At 41.1% G+C, this 27,312-nt stretch overlaps 1 protein-coding gene and 1 long non-coding RNA gene across 8 annotated transcripts in view; one reads left to right on the top strand and one right to left on the bottom strand.

The window, feature by feature from the left end:
• The window catches only part of LOC124625778 (DNA-(apurinic or apyrimidinic site) endonuclease), a 70,446-nt gene extending 51,380 nt beyond the window's left edge, over positions 1 to 19,066 (top strand). For all 7 annotated transcript variants that reach the window (XM_047149225.1, XM_047149222.1, XM_047149219.1 and 4 more), the window contains exons 6-7: positions 9,740 to 9,920; positions 18,251 to 19,066. In XM_047149225.1, the coding sequence (XP_047005181.1) occupies positions 9,740 to 9,920; positions 18,251 to 18,374 (305 nt within the window). In that variant the 3' untranslated portion in view covers positions 18,375 to 19,066. The remainder of the gene's footprint in view (positions 1 to 9,739; positions 9,921 to 18,250) is intronic.
• LOC124625780 overlaps positions 1 to 26,782 on the bottom strand; it is a 48,176-nt gene extending 21,394 nt beyond the window's left edge. The window contains exon 1 of the long non-coding RNA XR_006980720.1: positions 26,629 to 26,782. This is a non-coding gene — a long non-coding RNA (uncharacterized LOC124625780). The remainder of the gene's footprint in view (positions 1 to 26,628) is intronic.
• Positions 26,783 to 27,312: the final 530 nt, after the last annotated feature.

The raw sequence follows: 27,312 nt of genomic DNA, 5'->3' as shown, positions 1-27,312 counted from the left end.
GGACTACTTTGGGAGGTGACTATAGTTGAGTGAGCATAAGTTGATCCCTGACAGTTGCAGTGGGCTGTGCGCAGCAGCTTCACACTCCAACCTCAACTGATAATATAATGTGATTTAGTAAGTGTTTGTGGCAGTGTCTCAGTATTGCGTCTGCTTTACAGAGAGCTATTTTTAATGTTTGAAGCCTTTTGCACTTCGCAGTTGGAAGTTTGCAATGGTGGTGTGAGGTGTCGGAGTTCTTCATACGCTGCGTGGACTATAGTGGCAAACAGTTGTATCTGAATAAAGATTGGTTTTATAAAGGGAAGTCTGATACTTTTTGAACAGCCCTCATATGCGGTTTGCAGAGTATAGATGTAGATATGTTAGAAAAATGTGAACTTTTTCAGGCAGAGTAGTTTGTTGCACGTTTACAAAAGCATCCCACCATCCACACACACACACACACACACACACACACACACACACACACACACACACACATTCACTTTCACAAAAGCATGCACACCTCAAGCACACATGTCCGTCATTTCCCACAGTTTAGACCAGAAAGCAACTATCACATGGAACGGGCTCAGCAATCTGGAGGGGGCAGAGAGGGGAAAGAATAGCAGTTTACGAATGTTGGGCCTGTTAGCAGTCGTAGTCCACACACACACTCTGCCAGACAGTGCTCTTCTCTCATCCCACCTGTACACTGCTATCCCTTCCCCTCCCCACCCCTTCCAGGTTACTGCTTCCATTCCACACGATAGTTGCATTCTGGTCTGAGATGCCGGAGAGTACAGTTACGTGTGCATAAGTGTGCTTGCTTGTGTGAATGAATGTGTGTGTGTGTGTGTGTTTCTATCTTTTTCAGGTGAGGGCTGTGGCTGAAAGCTAATCTGTAAGTGTCTTTTAATTATGCATGTGTGCAACTTAATGAGTCATATTTACAGCAAGTAGCAGTCTGTCTTCTCCTTACATTATTTATATTTCAACGTGGAGTTTACATTGTTTGTTACAATATATATCTGGCATTACAGGATGTGAATACAGACCAAAGGTTTGTATCACAGCTGACATAGTGCACACCAGACAATTTTTAACATAGTGTATTGCATGTACAAAGGCCTATACACTGTTGTGACATGTATGCATCACATCCATACATCAGCTAACCATAATGTCCGCAGCTCGTGATCTAGTGACTAGTGTTGTTGCCTGTGGATCACGGGGTCCCAGATTCGATTCCCAGCCAGGTCAGGGATTTTCTTCACCCATGGGCTGGGTATCTATGTTGTCCTCATCATATCATTATCATTCAGTAAGTGCCGAGACTGAACTATAAAGATTTGGAACTGGTACGGGCACTGATGACCTCGATGTTGAGTGCCCCACAAACCAACATCATCATCATCATCATCAGCTAACCATAAAATTTGTCAAAACAACTTCAAAAGTTCACTTCAAAGTGAGCCACACAATATTTGGATCTTGAAAGGCATCAACAGGAAAGAGAAAGTTATTTATTCAGCTTAGTGCTTAATATACTCTTACATACATACATACTCACTCTTAATAGCCTCATGGGCAAACACAGTGTAGTACGTTGTTCTCAAAGTGTAAATATAACCATTTTAAGATAGCCAATAAAACATAATCTCAAAAGTACGCACACAAATGCAGTAATATAAAATCGTGATTTACTCGACTTGACTGACTTGGCTGGTACTCAGTGCGATGAAGTCACAGCAAGAGAATGTGTGTGCGGGAGATACAGGTTCAGCTCCGCAAGCCAGTTGAGTGCTCGTGTTGAGACTACCTAGGCCCTAGGCAAACAAGTGTGCTGCTGACTACAGACGTGGCTTCTGCCACACATGAAGAGGCGTCAGCCAGTCACAGCTGTTCGTCTCACTAAGACAATCTTTGTGACAAATAAATACTATGAAGCACACATCTTTATGGATTAGGCATATGTTAACATTGATTACGGACTTTCTATGCTAGTGGAACTGACTCCTGCTTCCTCTGCCTCTTATGTGAAAGCAGAGAAAATGTAACTCGAACATCAGGCAGAAATGGCATGAAGAGGACCAACACAACAACAAGAATAAATTCGCTGCCGCCTCTAGCAGCAAGGGTGCTTCTCTTCACTTAAACAAAAATTGATACAAGCAAGGCATAAGGTCCACTCATCCACCAACTGAGAATGGAAGTTCTGAGCAACCACACAGAACAGCCTGTGCTGCTAAGCTCACAGAGCAGCAGAACCTGCACCACTGGAAGACGTTGTTAACAGCAATGAACTGGAAAATAAAATTATCAGTTCACTGAAGAATAGTAGTATTCCTAATAAGTAGAAGGAAGTAAAATCAAAGTGTAAGGTCACAATCTGAATTCCTTAGAATATCTGAGGGACAAGATGGTGAGAACTAGCTTCTTCTTCTTCTTCCCTTTTTTTTTTTTTTTAAAGGGTATGGCTGCACAGGTTGAGATGTTTCAGACTAAATTTCAGTCAGATAGCCCCTTAGCTCCTTTCCTCTGTACTTCCTCCTGTGTGTGATAGAGAATTAATGAGAATATTGATTGAATCAGAAGTTGAGATACGTTGCCACTAGCATATTCCTTTATGGAGGGCATCATGTTTATGCCCAGAAGTGGCAATTAACACTGACCTTACAAAGAGATGGCTAGGCACAGCTTTGTCATGTTTCACTACCTTAAGTCACTTTTGTGGTCATGAGGCTGATGCCAGTGTCTGTTGTGTGTTCCCAAATACACTGAAATGCCAAAGAAAGTTGTATAGGCATGCATATTCAAATAGAGATTTGTAAACAGGCAGAATACGACTGTGGTCAGCAACACCTATATAAGACAAGAAGCGACTGGCGCAGTTGTTAGATCGGTTACTGCTGCTACAATGGCAGGTTATCAAGATTTAAGTGAGTCTTAACGTGAATATCAAATCTCTGACACCGCTGCAGCCGGAAAAAGATTTTGCGAGAAAGGGACCAACGAGAACTGAAGTGAAACGTTCACCGTGACAGAAGTGCAGCCCTTCCATAAATTGCAGCAGATTTCAGTGCTGGGCAATCAGAAAGTGTTAGTGTGCAAACCATTCAGTGAAACATCATCGATATGGGCTTTTGGAACCAAAGGCCCACTCATGTGCCCTTGATGGCTGCACGATACAAAGCTTTGCTCCTCTCCTGCTCATCAACACTGACATTGGACTGTTGATGACTGGACATATGTTGCCCAGTCGGATGAGTCTCATTTCAAATTGTATCAAGCAGATAGATATGTACGGGTATGGAGACAACCTCATGAATCCATGGACCTTGCATGTCAGCAGGAGACTGTTGAAGATGGAGGAGGCTCTGCAGTGGTGTAGTGTGTGTGTGTGTGTGTGTGTGTGTGTGTGTGTGTGTGTGTGTGTGTGTGTGTGTACAGTTGGAGTGATGTGGGACCCCTGATATGTCTAGATATGACTCTGATAGGTGACATGTGCATAAGCATCCTGTCTGATCACCTGCATCCATTCATGTTCGTTGCGCAATCCGACAGAATTGGACAATTCCAGAATTGCTACAGAGTGGCTCCAGAAACACTCTCCTGAGTTCAAACACTTCCGCTGGCCACCAAACTCCCTAGACGTGAACATTATTGAGCATATCTGGGATGCCTTGCAACATGCTGTTCAGAAGAGGTCTCCACCCCCTCATACTCTTACAGATGTTATGGACAGTTCTGCAGGATTCATGGTGTCAGTTCCCTCCAGCACTACTTCAGACATTAGTAGAGTCCACGCTATGTGAGGTTGCGGCACTTTTGCGTGCTCAAAGGGCCTCTACACTATATTGGGTACATGTACCAGTTTCTTTAACTCTTCAGTATACTTTATGGGTAGGTCAGTAACATAAATTCTCAACGAATTTGGTGGGGATCATGATCGCATTGATTAATTTTGTTTGTTGGTCAGTGGGATAAGAGGGAACTTGAATATTCAAACACATTTATCATGCTTGCTTACGTTCTCTTTCATGGCAATGCCTGCATTGAAAGAGATTTATAAATTGTACTGTAATTTTATTCTTAATTCTCTTTGTAAAAAGTGTGATTTTTATTATTGAATTCTGGTCACACACTTTTATTTTGCTTCTCTGTCAGCTGACTTCGTATGCTCTGGAATGTTGACACTCTTTGCCACCCGTAACTATATAACAATATTATGCACTGCAGTATTAAGTAGCCGTTCTGAATATAATGTTGATCTGTGTTGTGCATAGTGATTGCTAATACTATTTACAGAAATGAGTGAAGCGGGTGTAACTGGTTCTTCTAGTGATGCCCCATCAAATTTTGTCTCACTTCTGTGACGCATTAATCCATTACACATGCATCTTCATGTTTTCATTGGGCAGTGACTGCTCCATTTCATTTTGGGTGTGCAGTCGCAAATTCAGCTGCTTCTTGTAATAACTTGGTTGTGTATTGCTCAGCATCTTCATAGTGTGCTGAAAGACTCTTCATTACTCGCTCCATCGTTTTAAACATGCAGACCATGCTACTGCACGTGTGGCCACAGATACCCAAGTGCCAGAGACACTGTTGGGCAACAAAGAAGTACGATGTGCAAGAATTATATCTGTGGCTGCGCAATCAATCCACCCTGGGATGTCAGTGTAGTATTTGGAGCAGCACTGTTGTGGCGTCGTTGTGAGTTTATTACGGAAAGCACCAGATTCCATGAATAACCCCTGGTGAAGCCACTATCTCTATTAATTAACATGGTGTTTATGCCCTGGGACATCCAGGTAAAACTTGGAAATTTTTTCATCCCGGAGAAAACCGGGAAAAACCCAGGAATTTTTCATCGTTTTAATTTTCAATTACATTATTGTAGTTTTGACTGATAAGAACTGATACTCGAACAGAGAATTTTAACTTAACCCCCAACTGCAGACTAATACTGCAACAATAAAACATAAACGAGAGACTAACGCCGTAATGAAACTTAAGTTGCAAACGAAATGTGCCATTAACAACAAAACACAGCGCAAACACAAGCATCTGCCGACAGCAAAATGTGTCAAAGGCCTTAGGACAAAAGTTATGTTATACTTCATACCAGCAAACTGCTTTCGATGAGCAGTAATGTCACAGTTGCTTAAGCTGTAGCAGCAAGTAGCTGGATGCTAGCTGGAAAATTTTTCTAGCATGCCCAAGCTGCCAGATTCGCACTTTTGCAGAGCAGTCTGAGTTGAAAGTTGTTTTTGTGATTTTGCTGTTTTCTCATTATTTACAGTTCCCACGTCACATTTCTGTTGCTAGGAGCTATCGAACGTATTAAAATACATCCACATAATTATGGAAGATTTAGATTTGTTATTGACAATCAAGCATTGTCTTGTGGAACAATGAAGTTATTTTTGTCAGTTTGCTAAAGAAATTTGGCTTTTATTAATTTTTTCCACAGAGGCAGACAATTTATTTGAAACGAAGTTTTTGCTTCCACACTACAGGCTAGTTTCCAATGTTTTCTGAATTTTAAGTGCAATTTTTCATCTTTTGGCATGTATGGCATAATGCCATAATAAAGAATCAAACCTGAGATAATACAATACTGGTAGTCCAAAAAATTGACATCCATAAACCACACGGAAAAACTTAATACCAGGTAGGTCCCTACTTCATTGTGAATCTAGATATACAAATGTGCACTTTAAGCTTAATTGTGCATCTTAGCGTGGCTTACGAAATCGCAATGCTCTTGGAGTATTCTGATGTCCTGTTTCTTTTACGAAATAATGTAATACCTCTTAATGCTATATACATATGAACATACGTAAATGTTCACTTGAGACTGACAAAGTGGGTAAATTTGGGCAGTAGTATTGAATAAAATGTTTTATTTCAAATATATTGACAGTTTTAGTAGAGTTTTACAAACCTGCAAAAAAAAAATTACCCACAAGGCCTTATATCTACTCCTCGAGTAGAATATAAACCGCCAGTTACACAGTTTCTTGGCTTCACGGGTAACCTTGTTAATTTTTTATACTTTTTGAAAAAGTTATTGTCCATAGTTCTGGCATTGCAAGAAATTTGTATTCCTTTTTACTAGGTTTTTGCTATCCTGTGTGAATGTAAACCTGATATTAAATACTGCATAATTGTATTGTAGAGTATGAATAAACAAAATTGACATTGAAATCACCGGTCAGCAAAATATTAGTGTTCTTTGAGTCACAGAATCTAGATTTGAAATTAATGTTATGCTAAGGGCAGCTATCTTATTTTGCATTCCTCATTTGGATAGTACATCTACATCCATACTCCGCAAGCCACCTGACGGTGTGTGGCAGAGGGTACCTTGAGTACCTCTATCGGTTCTCCCTTCTATTCCAGTCTCATATTGTTCGTGGAAAGGAGGGTTGTCTGTATGCTTCTGTGTGGGCTCTAATCTCTCTGATTTTATCCTCATGGTCTCTTCGCGAGATATACATAGGAGGGAGCAATATACTGCTTGACTCTTCAGTGAAGGTATGTTCTCGAAACTTCAACAAAAGCCCGAACTGAGCTGCTGAGGGTCTCTCCTGCAGAGTCTTCCACTGGAGTTTATCTATCATCTCCATAACGCTTTTGCGATTACTAAGTGATCCTGTAACGAAGTGCGCTGCTCTCCGTTGGATCTTCTCTATCTCTTCTATCAACCCTATATGGTACGGATCCCACACTGCTGAGCAGTATTTAAGCAGTGGGCGAACAAGCGTATTGTAACCTACTTCCTTTGTTTTCGGATTGCATTTCCTTAGGATTCTTCCAATGAATCTCACTCTGGCATCTGCTGTACCAACGATCAACTTTATATGATCATTCCATTTTAAATCACTCCTAATGTGTACTGCCAGATAATTTATGGAATTAACTGCTTCCAGTTGCTGACCTGCTATTTTGTAGCTAAATGATAAGGGAACTATCTTTCTATGTATTCGCAGCACATTACACTTGTCTACATTGAGATTCAATTGCCATTCCCTGCACCATGTGTCAATTCGCTGCAGATCCTCCTGCATTTCAGTACAATTTTCCATTGTTACAACCTCTCGATACACCACAGCATCATCCGCAAAAAGCCTCAGTGAACTTCCGTTGTCATCCACAAGGTCATTTATGTATATTGTGAATAGCAACGGTCCTACAACACTCCCCTGCGGCACACCTGAAATCACTCTTACTTCGGAAGACTTCTCTCCATTGAGAGTGACAAGCTGCGTTCTGTTTTCTAGAAACTCTTCAATCCAGTCACGCAATTGGTCTGATAGTCCATATGTTCTTACTTTGTTCATTAAACGACTGTGGGGAACTGTATCGAACACCTTGCAGAAGTCAAGAAACACAGCATCTACCTGTGAACCCGTGTCTATGGCCCTCTGAGTCTCATGGACGAATAGCGCGATCTGGGTTTCACACGACCGTCTTTTTCAAAACACATGCTGATTCCTACAGAGTAGATTTCTAGTCTTCAGAAAAGTCATTATACTCTAACATAATACGTGTTACAAAATTCTACAATTGATTGACGTTAGAGATATAGGTCTACAGTTTTGCAGATCTGTTTGACATCCCTTCTTGAAAATGGGTATGACCTGTGCCCTTTTCCAATCCTTTGGAACGCTACGCTCTTCTAGAGACCTACGGTACACCGCTGCAAGAAGGGGGGCAAGTTCCTTCGCATACTCTTGCATAAAATCGAACTGGTATCCCACCAGGTCCAGCGGCCTTTCCTCTTTTGAGCGATTTTAATTGTTTCTCTATCCCTCTGTCGTCTATTTCGATATCTACCATTTTGTCATCTGTGCGACAATCTAGAGAAGGAATTACAGTGCAGTCTTCCTCTGTGAATCAGCTTTGGAAAAAGACGTTTAGTATTTCAGCCTTTAGTCTCTCATCCTGTTTCAGCACCATTTTGGTCACAGTGTGTCTGGACATTTTGTTTTGATCCACCTACCGCTTTGACATAAGACCAAAATTTCTTAGGATTTTGTGCCAAGTCAGTACATAGAACTTTACTTTCGAATTCATTGAACGCCTCTCGCATCGCCCTCCTCACACTACATTCCGCTTCGCGTAATTTTTGTTTGTCTGCAAGGCATTGGCTATGTTTATGTTTGTTGTGAAGTTCCCTTTGCTTCCGCAGCAGTTTTCTAACTAGGTTGTTGTACCACAGTGGCTCTTTTCCATCTCTTACGATCTTGCTTGGCACATACTCATCTAACGCATATTGTACGATGGTTTTGAACTTTGTCCACTGATCCTCAACACTATCTGTACTTGAGACAAAACTTTTGTGTTGAGCCGTCAGGTACTCTGAAATCTGCTTTTTGTTACTTTTGCTAAACAGAAAAATTTTCAGGCCCAGAAGACCAGCCATTTATGTTAATATTTAAAATTTTGCATTTATACTTAATATATCTGAAAGGGTAGCATATGCAAAAAAGAACCAATATTATAAGTGAAAGCTTATCTTTGCTTGTAGCTGTACTATATGTATATTAATTTGAACCTCAAACTTTTCCTATTTGTATGTTAGTGTTACTTAACAGTAACGATAGTATTGGCTGTTGACATCACATGTCCTATGCTGTTGACATCACATGTCCTATGCTCTGAATATCTGCTGTCATTGGCTGGTGAGATCATGTGACATGGGCTATAAATGGCTGACAAAAGCGCATCACAGTCTCGATTTCAGTGCTTTGGAAGCTAATTTGCTGTATTTGGTGGAATTTGTTGTTGCTGCGTATCAAAGATCTTACCAAAACACATTGTTTTTTGGCTGTTTCATTTCATAAAGTGCAGGGAAAATCTACACCGATGTATAAAACCTGTATTATTTAAAGGATTGGTAAGTTTTACAGCTGCGAGGGAAAGTATACTGTCACTTAACATGGGAAAAAATGTGTTTTTAACTGGGAAATCTGGGAATTTGTTTTTCTTGCCCATGTATACGCCCTGATTAAATTCGTTGCCAAATGAATGTCAGTTGCCTGTTTCACTGTCAGCTCTCAGAAATATGATGTGAACAGTAAAATTTTGTTAGTTTCGTACAACGGAGAGTGACCAGTATCAATGGTGTTGTGCCCCAGCCAATTTATTTCGCTCTAAGATGTAGGTGTACCTACAGTGTCTTGTACATCTTTCAGGGACTGTAAGAGCCATCCTGTCCAATGTATGAGGGGCCACATTCTCAACAGATCTTGCACATTGCACTTCGTCACCTACCAACGTCTCTGGTGCCTGTGTATCTGTGCTACGTGCACAGTGGCGCGGTCTAAGAGTTCAAAAAGACAGAGAAAGTGCTGGAGCATCAGTCTTTTAGTTCACTCTGAAGACATCTGAAGTATATAAAACTCAGATTATCTCTCTCTATACATACCAGCAAAATTTTTAAATTTAGTCATAAAATCTATGAAAATTGGGTAGGGAGTATGCACAATATGACCCTAGAAAAATGCAACAATTGATAAAACTCTGGAATTTTTTTATTTGAGAATCGCTGGATACCCTGTTCAGTTTCTGATTCGTAGTTCATATTTCAGCCACATGTGAAGTGGTACATGCATTTTGTGCATAATTTACTTTGTGTACTTCCTAGTGGTTTTGGATGTTAGAGTATAAATTAGAGTGGAATATGTTCCACTGTAATCCTAACAGCTTCAACTCAGACTTAACATCTGACTACTTTATGTAGATTTGGCCAATCCCAAGACCAACACAAAGAACGCTGGCTTTACTCAAGAGGAGCGTGATGGCATGACTGCCCTTCTCAAGGAAGGATTCATCGATTCATTCAGACAGTTGTATCCTGATAAAACTGGAGCATATACTTTTTGGACATACATGGGAAATGCTCGGTCTAGGAATGTTGGCTGGTGAGTAACTTTCCACTGAATGTTCACACATTTAATTTCATATTTTGTGACTATAATTTTTCGTTTTTAATGTTGTGCTTTGATATGTGAATACTTGATAATTAGTATATTGTCTGAAACCAATCCATTGGAAACATCTTGGTGAAAGATTCATAAGTTCTTGTGTCTAAAAGCTGTGACATCTCAATCTGTAAATTAGTAGAATAAATGTGTCAACACAAAAAAGATGCCTTCTCTCATTGAACAGTTATGAAATAAATTATTAATTATTAGTGATGCATAGTAAGGGTATATTGAGGCTTTTATGTTAGTTAGCATTTTTCCAGCCACTGAATATACTGTGCCCCATAAACTGGATGTACCGTATTTACTCGAATCTAAGCCGCACTCGAATCTAAGCCGCACCTAAAAAATGAGACTCGAAATAAAGGAAAAAAAAATTTCCCGAATCTAAGCCGCACCTGAAATTTGCGACTCGAAATTCAAGGGGAGAGAAAAGTTTTAGGCCGCACCTCCAAATCGAAACAAAGTTGGCCCATTGTAATATGAGACACAATTTACATCAAATGAATGACGATACAGCGACAGTAGTTTGGTTCGAGTGGTAAGCTTAGCAGTTAAGCTTTACCAGGTAGCCATTGCTATGCGTCAGGCGCTCCGTCCGTATTTATACGAGTACCCTTCCTTTTTCACGTGCTCTGTCTGGTTTGAATCTGATAAGTGCCGTTTTCTTTGTTATAGGTGTTCACGTCATCCTAAGCTGAAAATGCATTACTGTACTGTGTCTTGCATTGTTTGTCGCATTCTGATAGTGCGTGTTTACGGCCTGTCGCCGCTCGCGGCACGGCTTGCTTTTGTGCGCGCTACCGCCGCTTAAAAAGAGAGGAATCGACTCATTAGCAAAACAGTAGCAAGAGACTGCTATTTGTTGTTACTCACACTGCTGCTTTCTTTGATAATGATCAACAAGAACCAAATAATAGACTGCATATGATAGAACATGTTCTGAACGAGAGTTCGGCGAAAATTTTTCTCCGTTTGAAAATCTTTGCGGTCGCTTCTTTAATACATCAAATTCTGCACAGAAATTAGTCATCTTAGATTTAAAAATCTAGTCAGTTGCTGTGCTTCATTTCTGACTGTATCACATTAGGCATAAGAATAATACGAATATAAACATGAAACGATACGTATATTCTTCCGCGTTTGCTGTTGTCTCACTCTAGTTTCGTAGTTTATTAGGCAGACAGGACTTAAATGAGATAGCAGCAAACGTGAAAGAATACATGGCAAAATGTTTATATTCGATTATTCTTATGGTGAAGAGAATACTGCATGTGATTCACATTTCATCAGGTTCCTATTAGCAGCCATCTCTTCTCACTGGTAGGAAAAAATTCAGAACGTAGACTTGGCCATATGGACAAACATCCTAAACAGTCTTGCCAGTCGGATTTTCGTAGTAAATTGAAATTCTGCTACATTCGAAGATGAAAAATACGGAATTTGTATTTACTTCGTTGGATAATGTATGAAAATGCAGTGGCCGAAACTCGGGGCGGAGAAAAAAAAAAAGCTCGTCTTCCACCTTTCTTTTTTTTTTAAATTTATTTACTGACGCAGAGGTTTTGGCGAAAGTATTTATCTTTGTGCCTACACAGCATACCTGTGTAGCGCTACATATATTCGACAGAAGTTATAGTTGTAGTGGCACCTACCAACATTTTTCTGAACTTCGCTTGCTTTGCACTCGATTCTAAGCCGCAGGCGGTTTTTTGGATTACAAAAATCGGAAAAAAAGTGTGGCTTAGATTCGAGTAAATATGGTAGATACGGATAGTGAGAAATAGTGCAACAGATGGAGTATAGGGATAAAGGTGAAACCTCAAGGAGTAGGGCCCATAGTGAAAGACGAAAACAAACTAAAATAGACATCAAAACACAATGAAATCAAAGAGAAAAATAAATAAAAGGATGGTATTAGTGGAATGCTGCTCAGCAGGTGGACGCGTGTGAAGAGAGGAGGCAGGAGATGTAACTAAATTTACGTCTGGTATAGGATGGTGCAGAAAAACAAATGAAAATACATAATGTTGAAAGAGGAAGTGAGATCTGTTTGAAGGGCCAGGAATAATTACATTGGCAGGCAGAACATTAACTGACAAAGTATAGGAGATAAGGTGGAACCTGAAAGAGCAGGGAATATAGTGAAACTCTGTTTTCATTGCACCTATGAAGACTCAGCACCTCCTCTATGAGGTCATTAGCAATCTGTCCTTCCCATGTTGTTGTTGTTGTTATTCTATCCAGGACTTTCCATTGGGATAGTGCTCTCAGGCTAGCATTTAAGAGTATCTGTGTTCAAATCCTAGTATGGGTATCCAGATTAAGGTTTTTGTGGTCATTCTAATTTGATTAAGGCAGATATTAGGATGTTTCCTTTGAAAGGGCATAGCGATGAGCAGATAGAGAACCAACTTGAGAGGATAACATCGTAGACCTTCCGGCAACAAATAGACCTGAACTTACCAAATCAGTTAACACAGAGGAAGGTATTAGTGATCATAAAGCTGTGACAGCATATATGACAACGGGTCCTCCAAGGAATGTCAAAAAAGGCAGGAAGATGTATTTGCTCAGCAAGGGTGACAGGATACAAATTTCAGGATACCTCAGCAGTCAGCATCAAATATTCGGTGATGAGGATGAAGATGTAGAGAACAAACGGAAAAAACTCAAAGGCATCATTCAATATGCCGTAGACAAGTATGTTCCGAGTGAGGTTTTAAGGGATGGGAAAGATCCACCCTGGTTTAATAGCCATGTTAGAAGAGTGCTAGGTAAACAAAGAGCATTTCATCTCAGATTCATTAGAAGTAAAATCCTAGCTGACAAACAAAAGCTGAACGAAGCGAAAATGAGTGTAAAGAGAGCAATGAGAGAAGCATTCAATGATTTTGAAAGTAAGACGTTGTCAGCTGACCTGAGCAAAACCCCAAGAGATTTGGGTCGTATGTAAAGTCAGTGAGTCAAATGAGTCAAAATCATCTACTCATTCTCTCAGTGACCACACTGGCACAGAAATGGAAGATAACAGAGAGAAGGCCGAAATGATGGATTTGGTCTGCCGAAGTTGTTTCACCGTGGAAGATCGTAACACTGTCCCTCCTTTCAATCACTGTGCGAACATCAAAATGGCAGATATTGAGATAACCGATCACGGAATTGAAAAGCAGCTACAATCGCTTAGTAGTGGGAAGGCATTAGGACCAGGCGAGATACCTATAAGATTCTATAAAGCTTATGCGAAAGAACTTGCTCCCCTTCTAGCAGTAATTTATCGTAGATCGCTTGAGCAACGAAAGATACCTCATGACTGGAAAAAGATACAGGTCATTCCTGTTTTTAGGAAAGGCCATAAGACAGATCCACAATTATAGACCTATATTGTTGCCATCAATCTGTTGTAAAATTGTGGAACATGTTTTATGCTCAAGAATTTTGATGTTTTTGGAAAATGAACATCTCTATAAAAATCAACATGGATTCCACAAATAGAGATCCTGCAAAACTCAGCTTGCTCTGTTCGTCTGTGAGATCCACAGCGCAGTGGACAACGGCGGTCAGGTTGATGTGTTCCTTGATTTCAGTAAGGCATTTGACACTGTCCTGCATTGCTGTTTAATGAAAGAAAATACTAGCTTATGGAGTATCGGAGCAGACTTGCATTTGGATTCAATACTTTGTGCATGTGTGTGAATTCCTAAGGGAGTTAAAGACTTTCTTGCAGGTAGAACTCAACATGTTGCTCTTAACAGAACAAAATCAACAGATGTAAAGGCAATATCCAGAGTGTCATAGGACCATTGCTGTTTATAATGTATATATAAATAATCTAATAGAAAGCATCAGATGCTCTTTAAGGCTATATGCAGGTGATGCAGTTGTGTATGCCAAAGAAGCAACACCAGAAGATAGTAAAAATTTGCAGAATGACCTGCAGAGAATTGGTGAATGGTGCAGGCTCTTGCAGTTGACCCTGAACATAAATAAATGTTACATATTGTGCTTACATAGGAAAAGAAATCCACGAGTGTACAGGTACACTATGGGTGACAAACAGCTGGAGACAGCATCTGCCATAAAATATCTAGGCGTAACTGTCCAGAGCGACCTTACGTTGAATGACTTTATAAAACAGATAGTCGGAAAAGCAGACAACACACTGAAATTCATCAGCGAATCGTAAGGAAATGTAACTCCACCATGAAAGAGGTGGCTTAAAAGATGCTTGTTCGCCAGATTCTTGAGTATTGTTCATCCATCTGGGAACCCTATGAGGTAGGACTGTTAGAGGAGATAGAGAAGATCCAAAGACCGGCGCATTTCGCAATGGGATTGTTTAGCTGGCAAGAGAGTGTTATGGAGATACTAAACAAACTCCACTGGCAGACGTTACAAAAGAGGGGTTGTGCATCATGGAGAGAATTACTATTGAAATTTCGGGATAGCACTTTTCAGGAGGAGTTGGAGAACGTATTACTTCCCCCCACATACATCTTGCATATTGACCATGAGAAGAAAATTCGAGAAATTAGAGCTATACAGAGGCTTACCGACAATCGTTCTTCCCACGCACTGTTTGCAAGTAGAACAGGTTGGAGGGATCAGATAGTGGTACCGAAAGTACCCTCCGCCACACACCATTAGGTGGCTTGCGGAGTATTGTGTATATGCAGATGAAATTTCCTACCCTATTTTTGTCCCATCTGAGTGTGTGCAAAGTTTTTAGTGTAGTGCTATGATGTAAAATCCAGTGTGTGATCATAAATGAGGATAGAGCTAGAGCAGGCAGATGAAAAGGATGAAAAATTGCTTAGCTGTTGAGCAAAATTCCTTCCCACAACATGCATGTGTAATATTGACTGGGTTTGGTTATTGAGGAAGGAAAAGGGAGAAACTGGACTGGTAGGTTTTTGGAAATTTGTGCTGAGTAAGGAATGTGCAGAAGGAACATAGTGTGAAAGTGGTGCGAGTACAGGGGTAGGTAAAAAAACAGTTCATGACAGGAGATACAGGTGAGTAAAGTTTACAGTAGATAAGGTCCTGCTCTGAATCTTCCACCATTCCCCTGCAATCCACCCCCCTCCCCCACCCCATTCCTCTTCTAACTGTGTTCTGGATACACTTATGTGTTCCACCCCAGGGCCATATTTTCAACACCCCTCCAACCTGTTCATACCTCATCTTTTCGGCTTGGATAGTGAAGCATGTTACCACACGACTACTGGGATACAGGCAGTTGAGCTGGCCAGTCTGACTGTGGTTTCTAGGCAGTTTCCCACATCCCACTAAGTAAATAATGGGTGGGTACCCACATCCCACTTCACATACATGCTCACAAACATTAGGAAATGTTGAAACTTCCTGGCGGATTAAAACTGTGTGCCCGACTGAGACTCGAACTCGGGGCCTTTGCCTTTCGTGGGCAAGTGCTGTACCATCTGAGCTACCGAAGCACGACTCACGCCCGGTACTCACAGCTTTACTTCTGCCAGTATCTCGTCTCCTGCAAAACTTGCAGAACTAGCACTCCTGAAAGAAAGGATATAGCGGAGACATGGCTTAGCCACAGCCTGGGGGATGTTTCCAGAATGAGAAGTTTCATATCAGCGCACACTCCGCTGCAGAATGAAAATCTCATTCTGGATTAGGAAATGTTATCACACTTGCACATTAGATTACTCTAAACAGATGGGGTCTGCAGATTTCATTGGGGGGAGGGGGGGTTGTGAATAAGAGACTGATGGTCATAGCTATTTAGTCTCTTTAAACTCACAATTATCATCAAAATCATCCCCCACCTCGGTCACACACATTCCATTTGTTCACTACCCTGACTCAAGTGGGCGCATGAACTGATATCTGTGCTTGTGGGTGGAGGGGGGGGGGAGACATTATTGATCGAATGTATGTACAAATGTTTAAGGAAACTTCTTCTGCTTAGAATGCCTTTTGGCATCATTGAATTTTATTGTGAGAAAGTCTGAAAGTAATTTACGAGGGTTTACTGAAAAGTAATGCCTCCGCCTTCGTAACTTTTCAACAGTTGGCAGCATTGGTATGCGGCAGGTACTGACGTGTTCCGCAGCCTCTTCTCTACAGTTCCAGTTAGCAGGAAGCCATAGCATTGAACGGTCATCTTGTTACGATGTAAGGTATGGAACCATGCACAGATGGTCGTTGGTCAGTCAGTGTGATTTAAGCAATGTGCAGTCATTGAATTCCTGATAGCAGAAGGTGTCACCCCAAAGGAGATTCATCAGAGAATGAAAGTAGTTTATGGTGATTGTGTTGATGTGAGTACTGTGCGTCTTTGAGCGAGTAAGTTTAAAGATATTGAGGCACGAACATCTGACCTGCGTGACAGAGTTAGACGTCCTGTGACAGCAACCACCAAGTTTCACAAGCAAAATGTTGACAGATTGATTTAGGATGACCGCCGTATCACTCAGAGAAATTGTAAGCACAATCGGCATTTCACAAGAACATTGCTTGTCTATTGGAAGACCTTTGCATGATGGGTACCCCAGATGCTGACTCCCGAAATGAAAGTGCACAGACTTCATCGATCTGTGGTAACAAAAATTGTTGGAACATATCCAGGTACACTACCCCACTAATGTCTCTCTCAAGGAAAAAAAAAAGGGGCCGTACACTTGGTTCTTGCCCAATGCACAAAAAAAGTTCAGTTTAGGACTATCGCAAACATGTTGCAATGTTTGATGTGGATTCTCACTGCCACAAATCGTACAGTTGTGTGTGTTAACCTTGCCACTTAAGTGAAAAGTCAACTCGTCAGCAAAGAAGATTTTGCACAAGAAATGTTCATCCTCATTAAATGAGTTTAACATATTCACGCAGAAGTTCTTTGCGAGCAATTTTCTCAGTCTTATTGCTTGTACGATTGTCAGTCTGTACGGTTTCAAATGCAATGGATTTCTCAACACACTCCAAATAGTTGTATGTGGGATTTAATGTTCGTGAGGAGCATGCCAGGTCGATTTCATAGGGCTGTTGACAAAATGTTGTCTCCGTCGTTCAACAAATTCGTCAGATGTGCTTGGACGACCTGATGATTTCCCATGTCTTAGTGAGCACCCTATTTTGACAAAACATTTATGCCGCTCAAAAATTGTAGGCCTGCTAGGAGGATCTTTAGCGTACTTGGTATGGAAATTACATTGAACTATTGTTGCCAACTGCGATTCTTCAAACCAAAACACACAGCTAGCACACTTGGGTGCAATGAAAGCAGCAATCTTTTATGCAACTGCCACTAGTACTCCTTACAGTGTGGTTATGCGCTGACGAACTACACGAAATGGAACTTGATGTATTTCCCTACGGACTGACACTAACAATGACAGCTTTAGGTACTATGAATTACTGTATATGAATTTTCAAATTTGTGAAGTCCTTTTTGAAACACTGTGTGTGTGTGTGTGTGTGTGTGTGTGTGTGTGTGTGTGTGTGTGTGTGTGTTCAGGCTTGTTTTAGGTAACCATTTTTGCCACAATTGCGTCGTGGTCACTGATGCCCGTTTCTATGTGGACATCCTCAAAAGAGATCAGGTCTGTTTGGTGCCATTAGATCCAATATGTTTCCATCATGGGTGAGGTGCCTAACTATTTGTTCTAGGTAGCTTTCAGAGAAGGCATATAGTACTGTTTCGAGGGTATCTTATTGAGCTCATCACTAACAAAACTGTAACTTTCTTGATCTATAATTATTTCCAATGTGACATGGTAAGTGTAGTGTAGTGTAGTGTGTTGTTGTTTAGCGATGGATTGTTGTTGCGATGAGAGAGGATGGAAAGACTGAAATATGATGCCAGCACATGGTCTACTCTCAAACAGTGCACAGGGAGCTTCTAAGCCTAAAATCCCCATCCGACATGCTGATCAGTCTCACAACCCATTACTCCAGAAGACATTGTGGAGAGTATTGAAATGTAACTCTGTGTATTGTCTCATAGTTTGCTGACTAGAAATTTTATTACAACACTGTAATAGAAATTCCTTTTCCCATCAGAATTTGAACAACATAACTTCAAATGAGGAGCCACCCACAAAAGTCCATAACTAATCGAGTCAGGTTAACTCACTGTGAAATTCATTTAGATCCTTTGCCCCCCCCCCCTTTTTTTGGGGGGGGGGGGGGGTAAATAATTCATCCCATTGGAATGACACAATTGACAAAGTATTTATTGTTTATCATCTACATATGTACCTTTTTATCATAAACTAATGATTTTTGTTTATTTACAGGAGATTAGACTACTTCATCCTGTCAGAGCAGCTCAAATCAAATGTTTGTGACAGTATAATACGCAGTGAGGTGTATGGCAGTGATCATTGCCCCATAACATTGCTGCTTCACATGGAGCAGTAGAACTCGTACATAAGACTGAAGCAGGCATGCCATCCAAGCCACGTCATCAGTTTCACATTATCATAAAGGATAGTTGTTTTACATTTGTAATGAGAAAAACTATGCTACAATGCAAAGGTGACACGGTACAATTGCCCTACATGTTTTTCCCCCTTGTGTAATGTGTAATTTTAAGATGGGTTTGAACCTGGCAAATAATAATAATTTGACAGTAGTAGTGCAGTGTTACACATTGACAAATGTGCTGATAATTGGGAGTCTCACCAAGTGGTTTATCAGCCAAGCTATTTTGTGTTATTACTGAACCTGAGTATATGTGACTGACTATTAAAATCATACAATAATATTGCAATATGTAATTGTACTGCCGTTACTCTAGTTGCACTGATTTTGAGGCTACAGATCTTGGCATTTGTTTAAAGTGTTATTAATGCAAGCCATATATTTTATATACTTGATCCCAGAGATGTTTGATCAAACTAAAATTTGGGCATTAATGTTTTCAAATTGTCATTGTTTCGAACTTTCCAGCAGATGGTTGCATTTTGTGCTGCCTGTTTATACAGGTACAAGAAAGAACACCGCTGCCAGTTTTAGTCTCCAGCAATTTATGTAATGTTTGATGATACTTTAATTTAGAATTTGTCATAAGGCTTAGAAGAATTACAAATAAAATTTTTATATAAAACTTATTGTTTGCATGTACTGGAAATAAATGTGCCCAGTTTAGTCATTATCGTAACTTAAATCTTCTCAAAAACAAATTGAAGAAAACAGAGGATACTGATTTGGCTCCAACGCTTATAAATTTATTACTGATGACTCAAAGTGAACATGATTCGTGTAAAACTTGTATTTCTTCAAACTGGAGGCTGTTACTTCTTATCATAACCATTGGATTCCAGCATATGTAAGAAGAGATGATGCAATAAGTGTTTCATTGATCTATTTGTTTAACTGCTTAAACACCTGTAAGATTAGTATAAGATTCTAAAGTAAAAGGGAAGTCAGAGGATTTGGGGAGGGGTGTTACATCATTGTTGTGAGGATAGTTTTAACAAGACAGCAAGTGGTATTATCTTTACGAAAGCTCATCGCACACACATTGATATTGGTTACTGTAAAGGGGGGGGGGGGGGGGCAGCAGACTGGCACATTTAAAAGTAGACTAAGCTATTAGACTGTATCGTCCTTCTAAAACATAACACACACAACTCTGATGGCCCAGGGAAAGAAATGGCTAAGGACTTTGTTCAGTAGCTTAGTAATATCCAAAACAGTCAACTTCTAAATGTATTCTGTTGTTTAATACCTCTACGTGGTGAGCAGCAGTATATCCTAATAAATATTGTTATTCTTTTCCTGGGTTAAACTAATTAATGTGGTGTGTGTGCGCGCGCGCACACACACACACACACACACACACACACAACACAAAGGCTGACCGATCCATCGTCATTCTTCCGGCGGACAAGGGTTCAACGACCGTGGTACTTGATGGTCGGGAGCATGTGGCTGAGGGCTGCGTCAGCTTTCAGACAACACTACATACAAAGTTTGCCAAGGTAATCCCATTCCTGATGTCCAGTCTGAGCTTCAAGGAATCCTCAGAACCTTAGGCCCCCTGCAAAACCTTTCACCTGACTCCATCAACCTCCTAACCCCACCTGCACCCCGCACCCCTACCTTCTACCTAAAATTCACAAACCCAATCATCCCGGCCGCCCCATTGTAGCTGGTTACCAACCCCCACAGAAAGTATCTCTGCCTACGTAGATCAACACCTTCAACCCATTACATGCAGTCTCCCATCCTTCATCAAAGACGCCAACCACTTTCTCGTACGCCTGGAATCCTTACCCAATCTGTTACCCCCGGAAACCATCCTTGTAACAATTGATGCCACTTCCTAATACACAAATATTCTGCACGTCTAGGGCCTCGCTGCGATGGAGCACTTCCTTTCACGCCGATCACCTGCCACCCTACCTAAAACATCTTTCCTCATTACCTTAGCCAGTTTCATCCTGACCCACAACTTCTTCACTTTCGAAGGCCAGACATACCAACAATTAAAGGGAACAGCCATGGGTACCAGGATGGCCCCCTTGTACGCCAACCTATTTATGGGTCGCTTAAAGGAAGCCTTCTTGGTTACCCAGGCTTGCCAACCCAAAGTTTGGTACAGATTTATTGATAACATCTTCATGATCTGGACTCACAGTGAAGAACAACTCCAGAATTTCCTCTCCAACCTCAACTCCTTTGGTTCCATCAGACTCACCTGGTCCTACTACAAATCCCATGCCACTCCGTCTGTCCAATGGCCAGCTTCACACGTCCGTCCACATCAAACCCACCAACAAGCAACAGTACCTCCATTATGACAGCTGCCACCCATTCCACATCAAACGGTCCCTTCCCTGCAGCCTAGGTCTTCGTGGCAAACGAATCTGCTCCAGTCCGGAATCCCAGAACCATTACACCAACAACCTGAAAACAGCTTTCGCATCCCGCAACTACCCTCCCGACCTGGTACAGAAGCAAATAACCAGAGCTACTTCCTCATCCCCTCAAACCCAGAACCTCCCACAGAACCACCCCAAAAGTGCCCCACTTGTGACAGGATACTTTCCGGGACTGGATCAGACTCTGAATGTGGCTCTCCAGCAGGGATACGACTTCCTCAAATCCTGCCCTGAAATGAGATCCATCCTTCATGAAATGCTCCCCACTCCACCAAGAGTGTCTTCCTGCCGTCCACCTAACCTTCGTAACCTGTTAGTTCATCCCTTTGAAATCCCCAAACCACCTTCCCTACCCTCTGGCTCCTACCCTTGTAACCACCCCCGGTGTAAAACCTGTTCCATGCACCCTCCCACCACCACGTACTCCAGTCCTGTAACCCGGAAGGTGTACACGATCAAAGGCAGAGCAACGTGTGAAAGCACCCACGTGATTTACCAACTGACCTGCCTACACTGTGAAGCTTTCTATGTGGGAATGACCAGCAACAAACTGTCCATTCGCATGAATGGACACAGGCAGACAGTGTTTGTTGGTAATGAGGATCACCCTGTGGCTAAACATGCTTTGGTGCACGGTCAGCACATCTTGGCACAGTGTTACACCGTCCGGGTTATCTGGATACTTCCCACTAACACCAACCTATCAGAACTCCGTAGATGGGAACTTGCCCTTCAATATATCCTCTCTTCCCGTTAGCCACCAGGCCTCAACCTCCGCTAATTTCAAGTTGACTCCACTCATACCTCACCTGTCATTCATCAACATATTTGCCTCTGAACTTCCACCTCGACTGACACATCTGCCCAAACTCTTTGCCTTTACATATGTCTGCTTGTGTCTGTATATGTGCTGAAAGATGTGTGTGTGTGTGTGTGTGTGTGTGTGTGTGTGTGTGTGTGTATACCTGTCCTTTTTTCCCCCTAAGTCTTTCTGCTCCTGGGATTGGAATGACTCCTTAGCCTCTCTCTTAAAACCCACATCCTTTCGTCTTTCCCTCTTTCCTGATGAAGCAACCGTTGGTTGCGAAAGCTTGAATTTTGTGTGTTTACCACATGGTTGATTGAACAACCACGGAAATTGTTAAAGAGGCTTGCCTGTAGCAAGTCTAAGTTAAAAGTTACTAAAGATCTTTTTCCAACTCAACTGTTATTCACCCCCACCCCCACTCCCCTTCCAGTCACTACAATAGTCAAAGTTATAAAACAGCACGGAATTACGCAGAAGTTCCTTGGGGCTGCCATGTTCTTTCATTACAACTTCCTTGGCACGACTGACAAGTACTTGTCAGTGCCGTTTGACCGCTGTGTCTACAGTTTTCTCACTTCACACTTCGGACCTGCACTCACAGACAGGTAACACGCAGTAGAGAGGCTCTCTCACACTTATATTCAAAATATCATGCGTTCAAGACTGTAGAAGGCCAAGTGGTTCTAGAATTTGTGTGGAAATTCTCGAAACGCTACTTACACCCCTCCTCAGATCGAACCCTTGATATTTTATGCATAATCACTATGTACAATAATCAATACTGTCAAACAATAACAATTCTCATTTTAACAGTATACATTTATTATGTAGGTTTATATATACCTTTTTCACATCAGCAACAATCTCTTTCCCTCTCTCTCTTTCTTTTTTTTACTTTTATTTATTCCCCCCCCCCCCCCCCCCTCCCCCAAGCCCCACCCCCTCCATGGCACACAAGTGATCTTATTTTCTGTTCCCACTTCTTGTATTACCTTTTCCAAGTATGTACTCATTCATTATCTGTTGTAGTTTGGAGGAACTCTGGGGAACATGAAAGTGTTCCTTTTGATGCCCGTAAACTTACATAAAACGTAAAAATGCTTGTTGTGCATTGAATTCAAACTTACCAGAATAATCCCTATAAAATGTGTGACTCCTGTCACAATACTGTCCCCTTCTCCTAGGATCAGTACCTATACCTTACATATAGGTTGACCTTTGAGAGCACTTCCTGTTTCCATTCTGATAGGTACACTACTATATACAACATCCCTATTTCTCAGGTGACAGGTCGTCCTATTTCCATGTAGGTATGCTTGCCCTTTGTTGTTGTTGTTGTTGTTGTTGTTGTTGTGGTCTTCAGTTCTGAGACTGGTTTGATGCAGTTCTCCATGCTACTGTATCCTGTGCAAGCTTTTTCATCTCCCAGTACCTACTGCAGCCTACATCCTTCTGAATCTGCTTAGTGTATTCATCTCTTGGTCTCCCTCTATGATTTTTACCCTCCACGCTGCCCTCCAATACTAAATTGATGATCCCTTGATGCCTCAGAACATGTCCTACCAACCGATCCCTTCTTCTAGTCAAGTTGTGCCACAAGCTTCTCTTCTCCCCAATCCTATTCAATACCTCCTCATTAGTTATGTGATCTACCCATCTATTCTTCAGCATTCTTCTGTAGCACCACATTTCGAAAACTTCTATTCTGTTCTTGTCCAAACTAGTTATCATCCATGTTTCACTTCCATACATGGCTACACTCCATACAAATACTTTCAGAAACGACTTCCTGACACTTAAATCAATACTTGATGTTAACAAATTTTTCTTCTGCAGAAATGCTTTCCTTGCCATTGCCAGTCTACATTTTATATCTTCCCTACTTCGACCATCATCAGTTATTTTGCTCCCCAAATAGCAAAACTCCTTTACTACTTTAAGTGTCTCATTTCCTAATCTAATTCCCTCAGCATCACCCGACTTAATTCGACTACATTCCATTATCCTCGTTTTGCTTTTGTTGATGTTCATCTTATATCCTCCTTTCAAGACACTGTCCATTCTGTTCAACTGCTCTTCCAAATCCTTTGCTGTCTCTGACAGAATTACAATGTCATTGGCGAACCTTAAAGTTTTTATTTCTTCTCCATGGATTTTAATACCTACTCCGAATTTTTCTTTTGTTTCCTTTACTGCTTGCTCAATATACAGATTGAATAACATCGGGGAGAGGCTACAACCATGTCTCACTCCCTTCCCAACCACTGCTTCCCTTTCATGTCCCTCGACTCTTATAACTGCCATCTGGTTTCTGTACAAATTGTAAATAGCCTTTCGCTCCCTGTATTTTACCCTCGCCACCTTCAGAATTTGAAAGAGAGTATTCCAGTCAACATTGTCAAAAGTTTCCTCCAAGTCGACAAATGATAGAAATGTAGGTTTGCCTTTTCTTAATCTAGCTTCTAAGATAAGTCGTAGGGTCAGTATTGCATCACGTGTTCCCATATTTTTACAGAATCCAAACTGATCTTCCCAGAGGTCGGCTTCCACCAGTTTTTCCATTCGTCTGTAAAGAAATCGTGTTATTATTTTGCAGCCGTGACTTATTAAACTGATAGTTCGGTAATTTTCACATCTGTCAACGCCTTCTTTCTTTGGGATTGGAATTATTATATTCTTCTTGAAGTCTGAGGATATTTCACCTGTTTCATACATCTTGCTCACCAGATAGTAGAGTTTTGTCAGGACTGGCTGTCCCAAGGCCGTCAGTAGTTCTAATGGAATGTTGTCTACTGCCGGGGCCTTGTTTCGACTTAAGTCTTTCAATGCTCTATCAAACTCTTCACGCAGTATCATATCTCCCATTTCATCCTCATCTACATCCTCTTCCCTTTCTACAATATTGCCCTCAAGTACAGTGCCCTTTTATAGACCCTCTATATACTCTTTCCACCTTTCTGCTTTCCCTTCTTTGCTTAGAACTGGGTTTCCATCTGATCACTTGAAATTCATACAAGTGGTTCTCTTTTCTCCAAAGATTTCTTTAATTTTCCTGTAGGCAGTATCTATCTTACCCCTAGTGAGACAAGCCTCTACATCCTTACATTTGTCCTCTAGCGATGCCTGCTTAGCCATTTTGCACTTCCTGTCGAATACGTTTGTATTCCTTTTTGCCTGCTTCATTTACTGCATTTTTATATTTTCTCCTTTCATCAATTAAATTCAGTATTTCTTCTGTCACCCAAGGATTTCTACTAGCCCTCGTCTTTTTACGTATATAATCCTCTGCTGCCTTCGCTACTTCGTCCTTCAAAGCTACCCATTCTTCTTCTACTGTATTTCTTTCCCCCGTTCTTGTCAATTGTTCCCTAATGCTCTCCCTGTAGCTCTCTACAACCTCTGGTTCTTTCAGTTTATCCAGGTCCCATCTCCTTAAATTCCTACCTTTTTGCAGTTTCTTCAGTTATAATCTACAGTTCATAACCACCTTCCCTACCCTCTGGCTCCTATCCTTGTAACCGCCACGTGCGAAAGCACCCACGTAATTTACCAACTGACCTGCCTACACTGTGACACTTTCTATGTGGGAATGACCAGCAACAAACTGTCCATTCGCATGAATGGACACAGGCAGACAGTGTTTGTTGGTAATGAGGATCACCCTGTGGCTAAACATGCCTTGGTGCACGGCCAGCACATCTTGGCACAGTGTTACACTGTGCAGGTTATCTGGATACTTCCCACTAACACCAACCTGTCAGAACTCCGGAGATGGGAACTTGCCCTTCAGTATATCCTCTCTTCTCGTTATCCGCCAGACCTCAGTCTCCACTAATTTCAGTTTGCCACCGCCCATACCTCACCTGTCTTTCAACAACATCTTTGCCTCTGTACTTCCGCCTCGACTGACATCTCTGCCCAAACTCTTTTCCTTTACAAATGTCTGCTTGTGTGTCTGTATGTGTGGATGGATATGTGTGTGTGTGCGCGAGTGTATACCTGTCCTTTTTTCCCCCTAAGGTAAGTCTTTCCGCTCCCGGGATTGGAATGACTCCGAAGCAACCGTACTCCGAAGCAACCATTTGTTGCGAAAGCTTGAATTTTGTGTGTATGTTTTTGTTTCTATCAACCTCCCAGCACTTTCGTTTGGTAAGTCACATCATCTTTGTTTTTAGATATATTTTTCCCGCGTGGAATGTTTCCCTCTATTTTATTTATATATATATTAAACAAAGATGATGTAACTTACCAAACGAAAGCGTTAGTATGTTGATAGACACACAAATTCAAGCTTTCACAACCCACGGTTGCTTCCTCAGGAAAGAGGGAAGTAGAGGGAAAGACGAAAGTATGTGGGTTTTAAGGGAGAGGGTAAGGAGTCAAGGAGTCATTCCAATCCCGGGAGCGGAAAGACTTACCTTAGGGGGGGGGGGGGGGGGGTGAGAAGGACAGGTACACACACACATCCATCTGCACATATACAGACACAAGCAGACATATATGTCTGCTTGTGTCTGTATTTCCCCAAAGGAAATCTTAGCAACCCAGTGGAAATGGCAAGTGATGAAGAATCAGGTACACTTGTTTGTGAGGGTCATTTGAAAGGTGTGGTGTGTGTGTTTTGTGTTAGTTATGATTTATGTGTTCTTGTAAGTCATGCTGTTATCAACAATACCTACCCCTTTCAAAACTGATATAAAACCCTCCCATCTACATCACATCTCATAAAAGGTATAAAATATTTTGTACAAAGTAGAAAATCTAAATTGTATGTTATCACAGTTGTTTAATTAGTCATCCATCATTATATGTTTTGCTAACTTAATATTTCCTTCAGTTCACTAAGAGAAATATGCATCAAGAAATATAAATTTGAACTCTGGCACGATTATATGACATTCAGTATGAGAATAGTATTCTCATGACTTCAGAAATTATTTTGAAAGTTATGCACCAGAACACGGTTCTCCATATTTACCTAGAAATATGTAACCAATGAAAAGATGACCAATGAGAAGATTACCCGGCATCTTTCAAGAAAACCAGTGTTGGAGTCGTCATAATGACACCTTATATCAATGATACATACAAAATTGATGACGTTGTTTTTACCAAGACCTCTACACGCAGGTTTGCAAAGAAAGTGGTGAAGAGATTATATACGAAGATCATTCGAAACAAAAATGTCATTTACTCGAATCTAAGCTGCACTTTTTTCCGGTTTTTGCAATCCAAAAAACCGCCTGCGTCTTAGAATCGAGTGCAAAGTAAGCGGAAGTTCAGAAAAATGTTGGCAGGTGCTGCCACAACTAACTTCTGCCGTCGAATATATGTAGCGCTACACAGGCTTGCTTTGCAGGCACAAAGATAAATACTGGCGCCAAAACCTCTGCGTCAGTAAATAAATTTTAAAAAAAGGTAGAAGACGAGCTTTTTTCTCCGCCCCGAGCTTCGACCACTGCATTTTCATTACTTATCCAACGAAGTAAATACAAATTCCGTATTGTTCATCTTCGAATGTAGCAGCATTTCAATGTACTACGAAAATCCGACTGGCAAGACTGTTTGGGGTTTTTGTCAATATGGTCAACTCTACATTCTGAATTTTTTCCTACCTGTTAGAAGAGATGGTTGCTAATAGGAACTTTTATGAATTGTGAAT

Source organism: Schistocerca americana, chromosome 8, assembly GCF_021461395.2.
Source record: "Schistocerca americana isolate TAMUIC-IGC-003095 chromosome 8, iqSchAmer2.1, whole genome shotgun sequence".
Classification (NCBI taxonomy): Eukaryota; Metazoa; Arthropoda; class Insecta; order Orthoptera; family Acrididae; genus Schistocerca; species Schistocerca americana.
The sequence above is the reverse complement of the archived record's forward strand: the minus strand, read 5'-3'. Positions and strand labels throughout refer to the sequence as shown.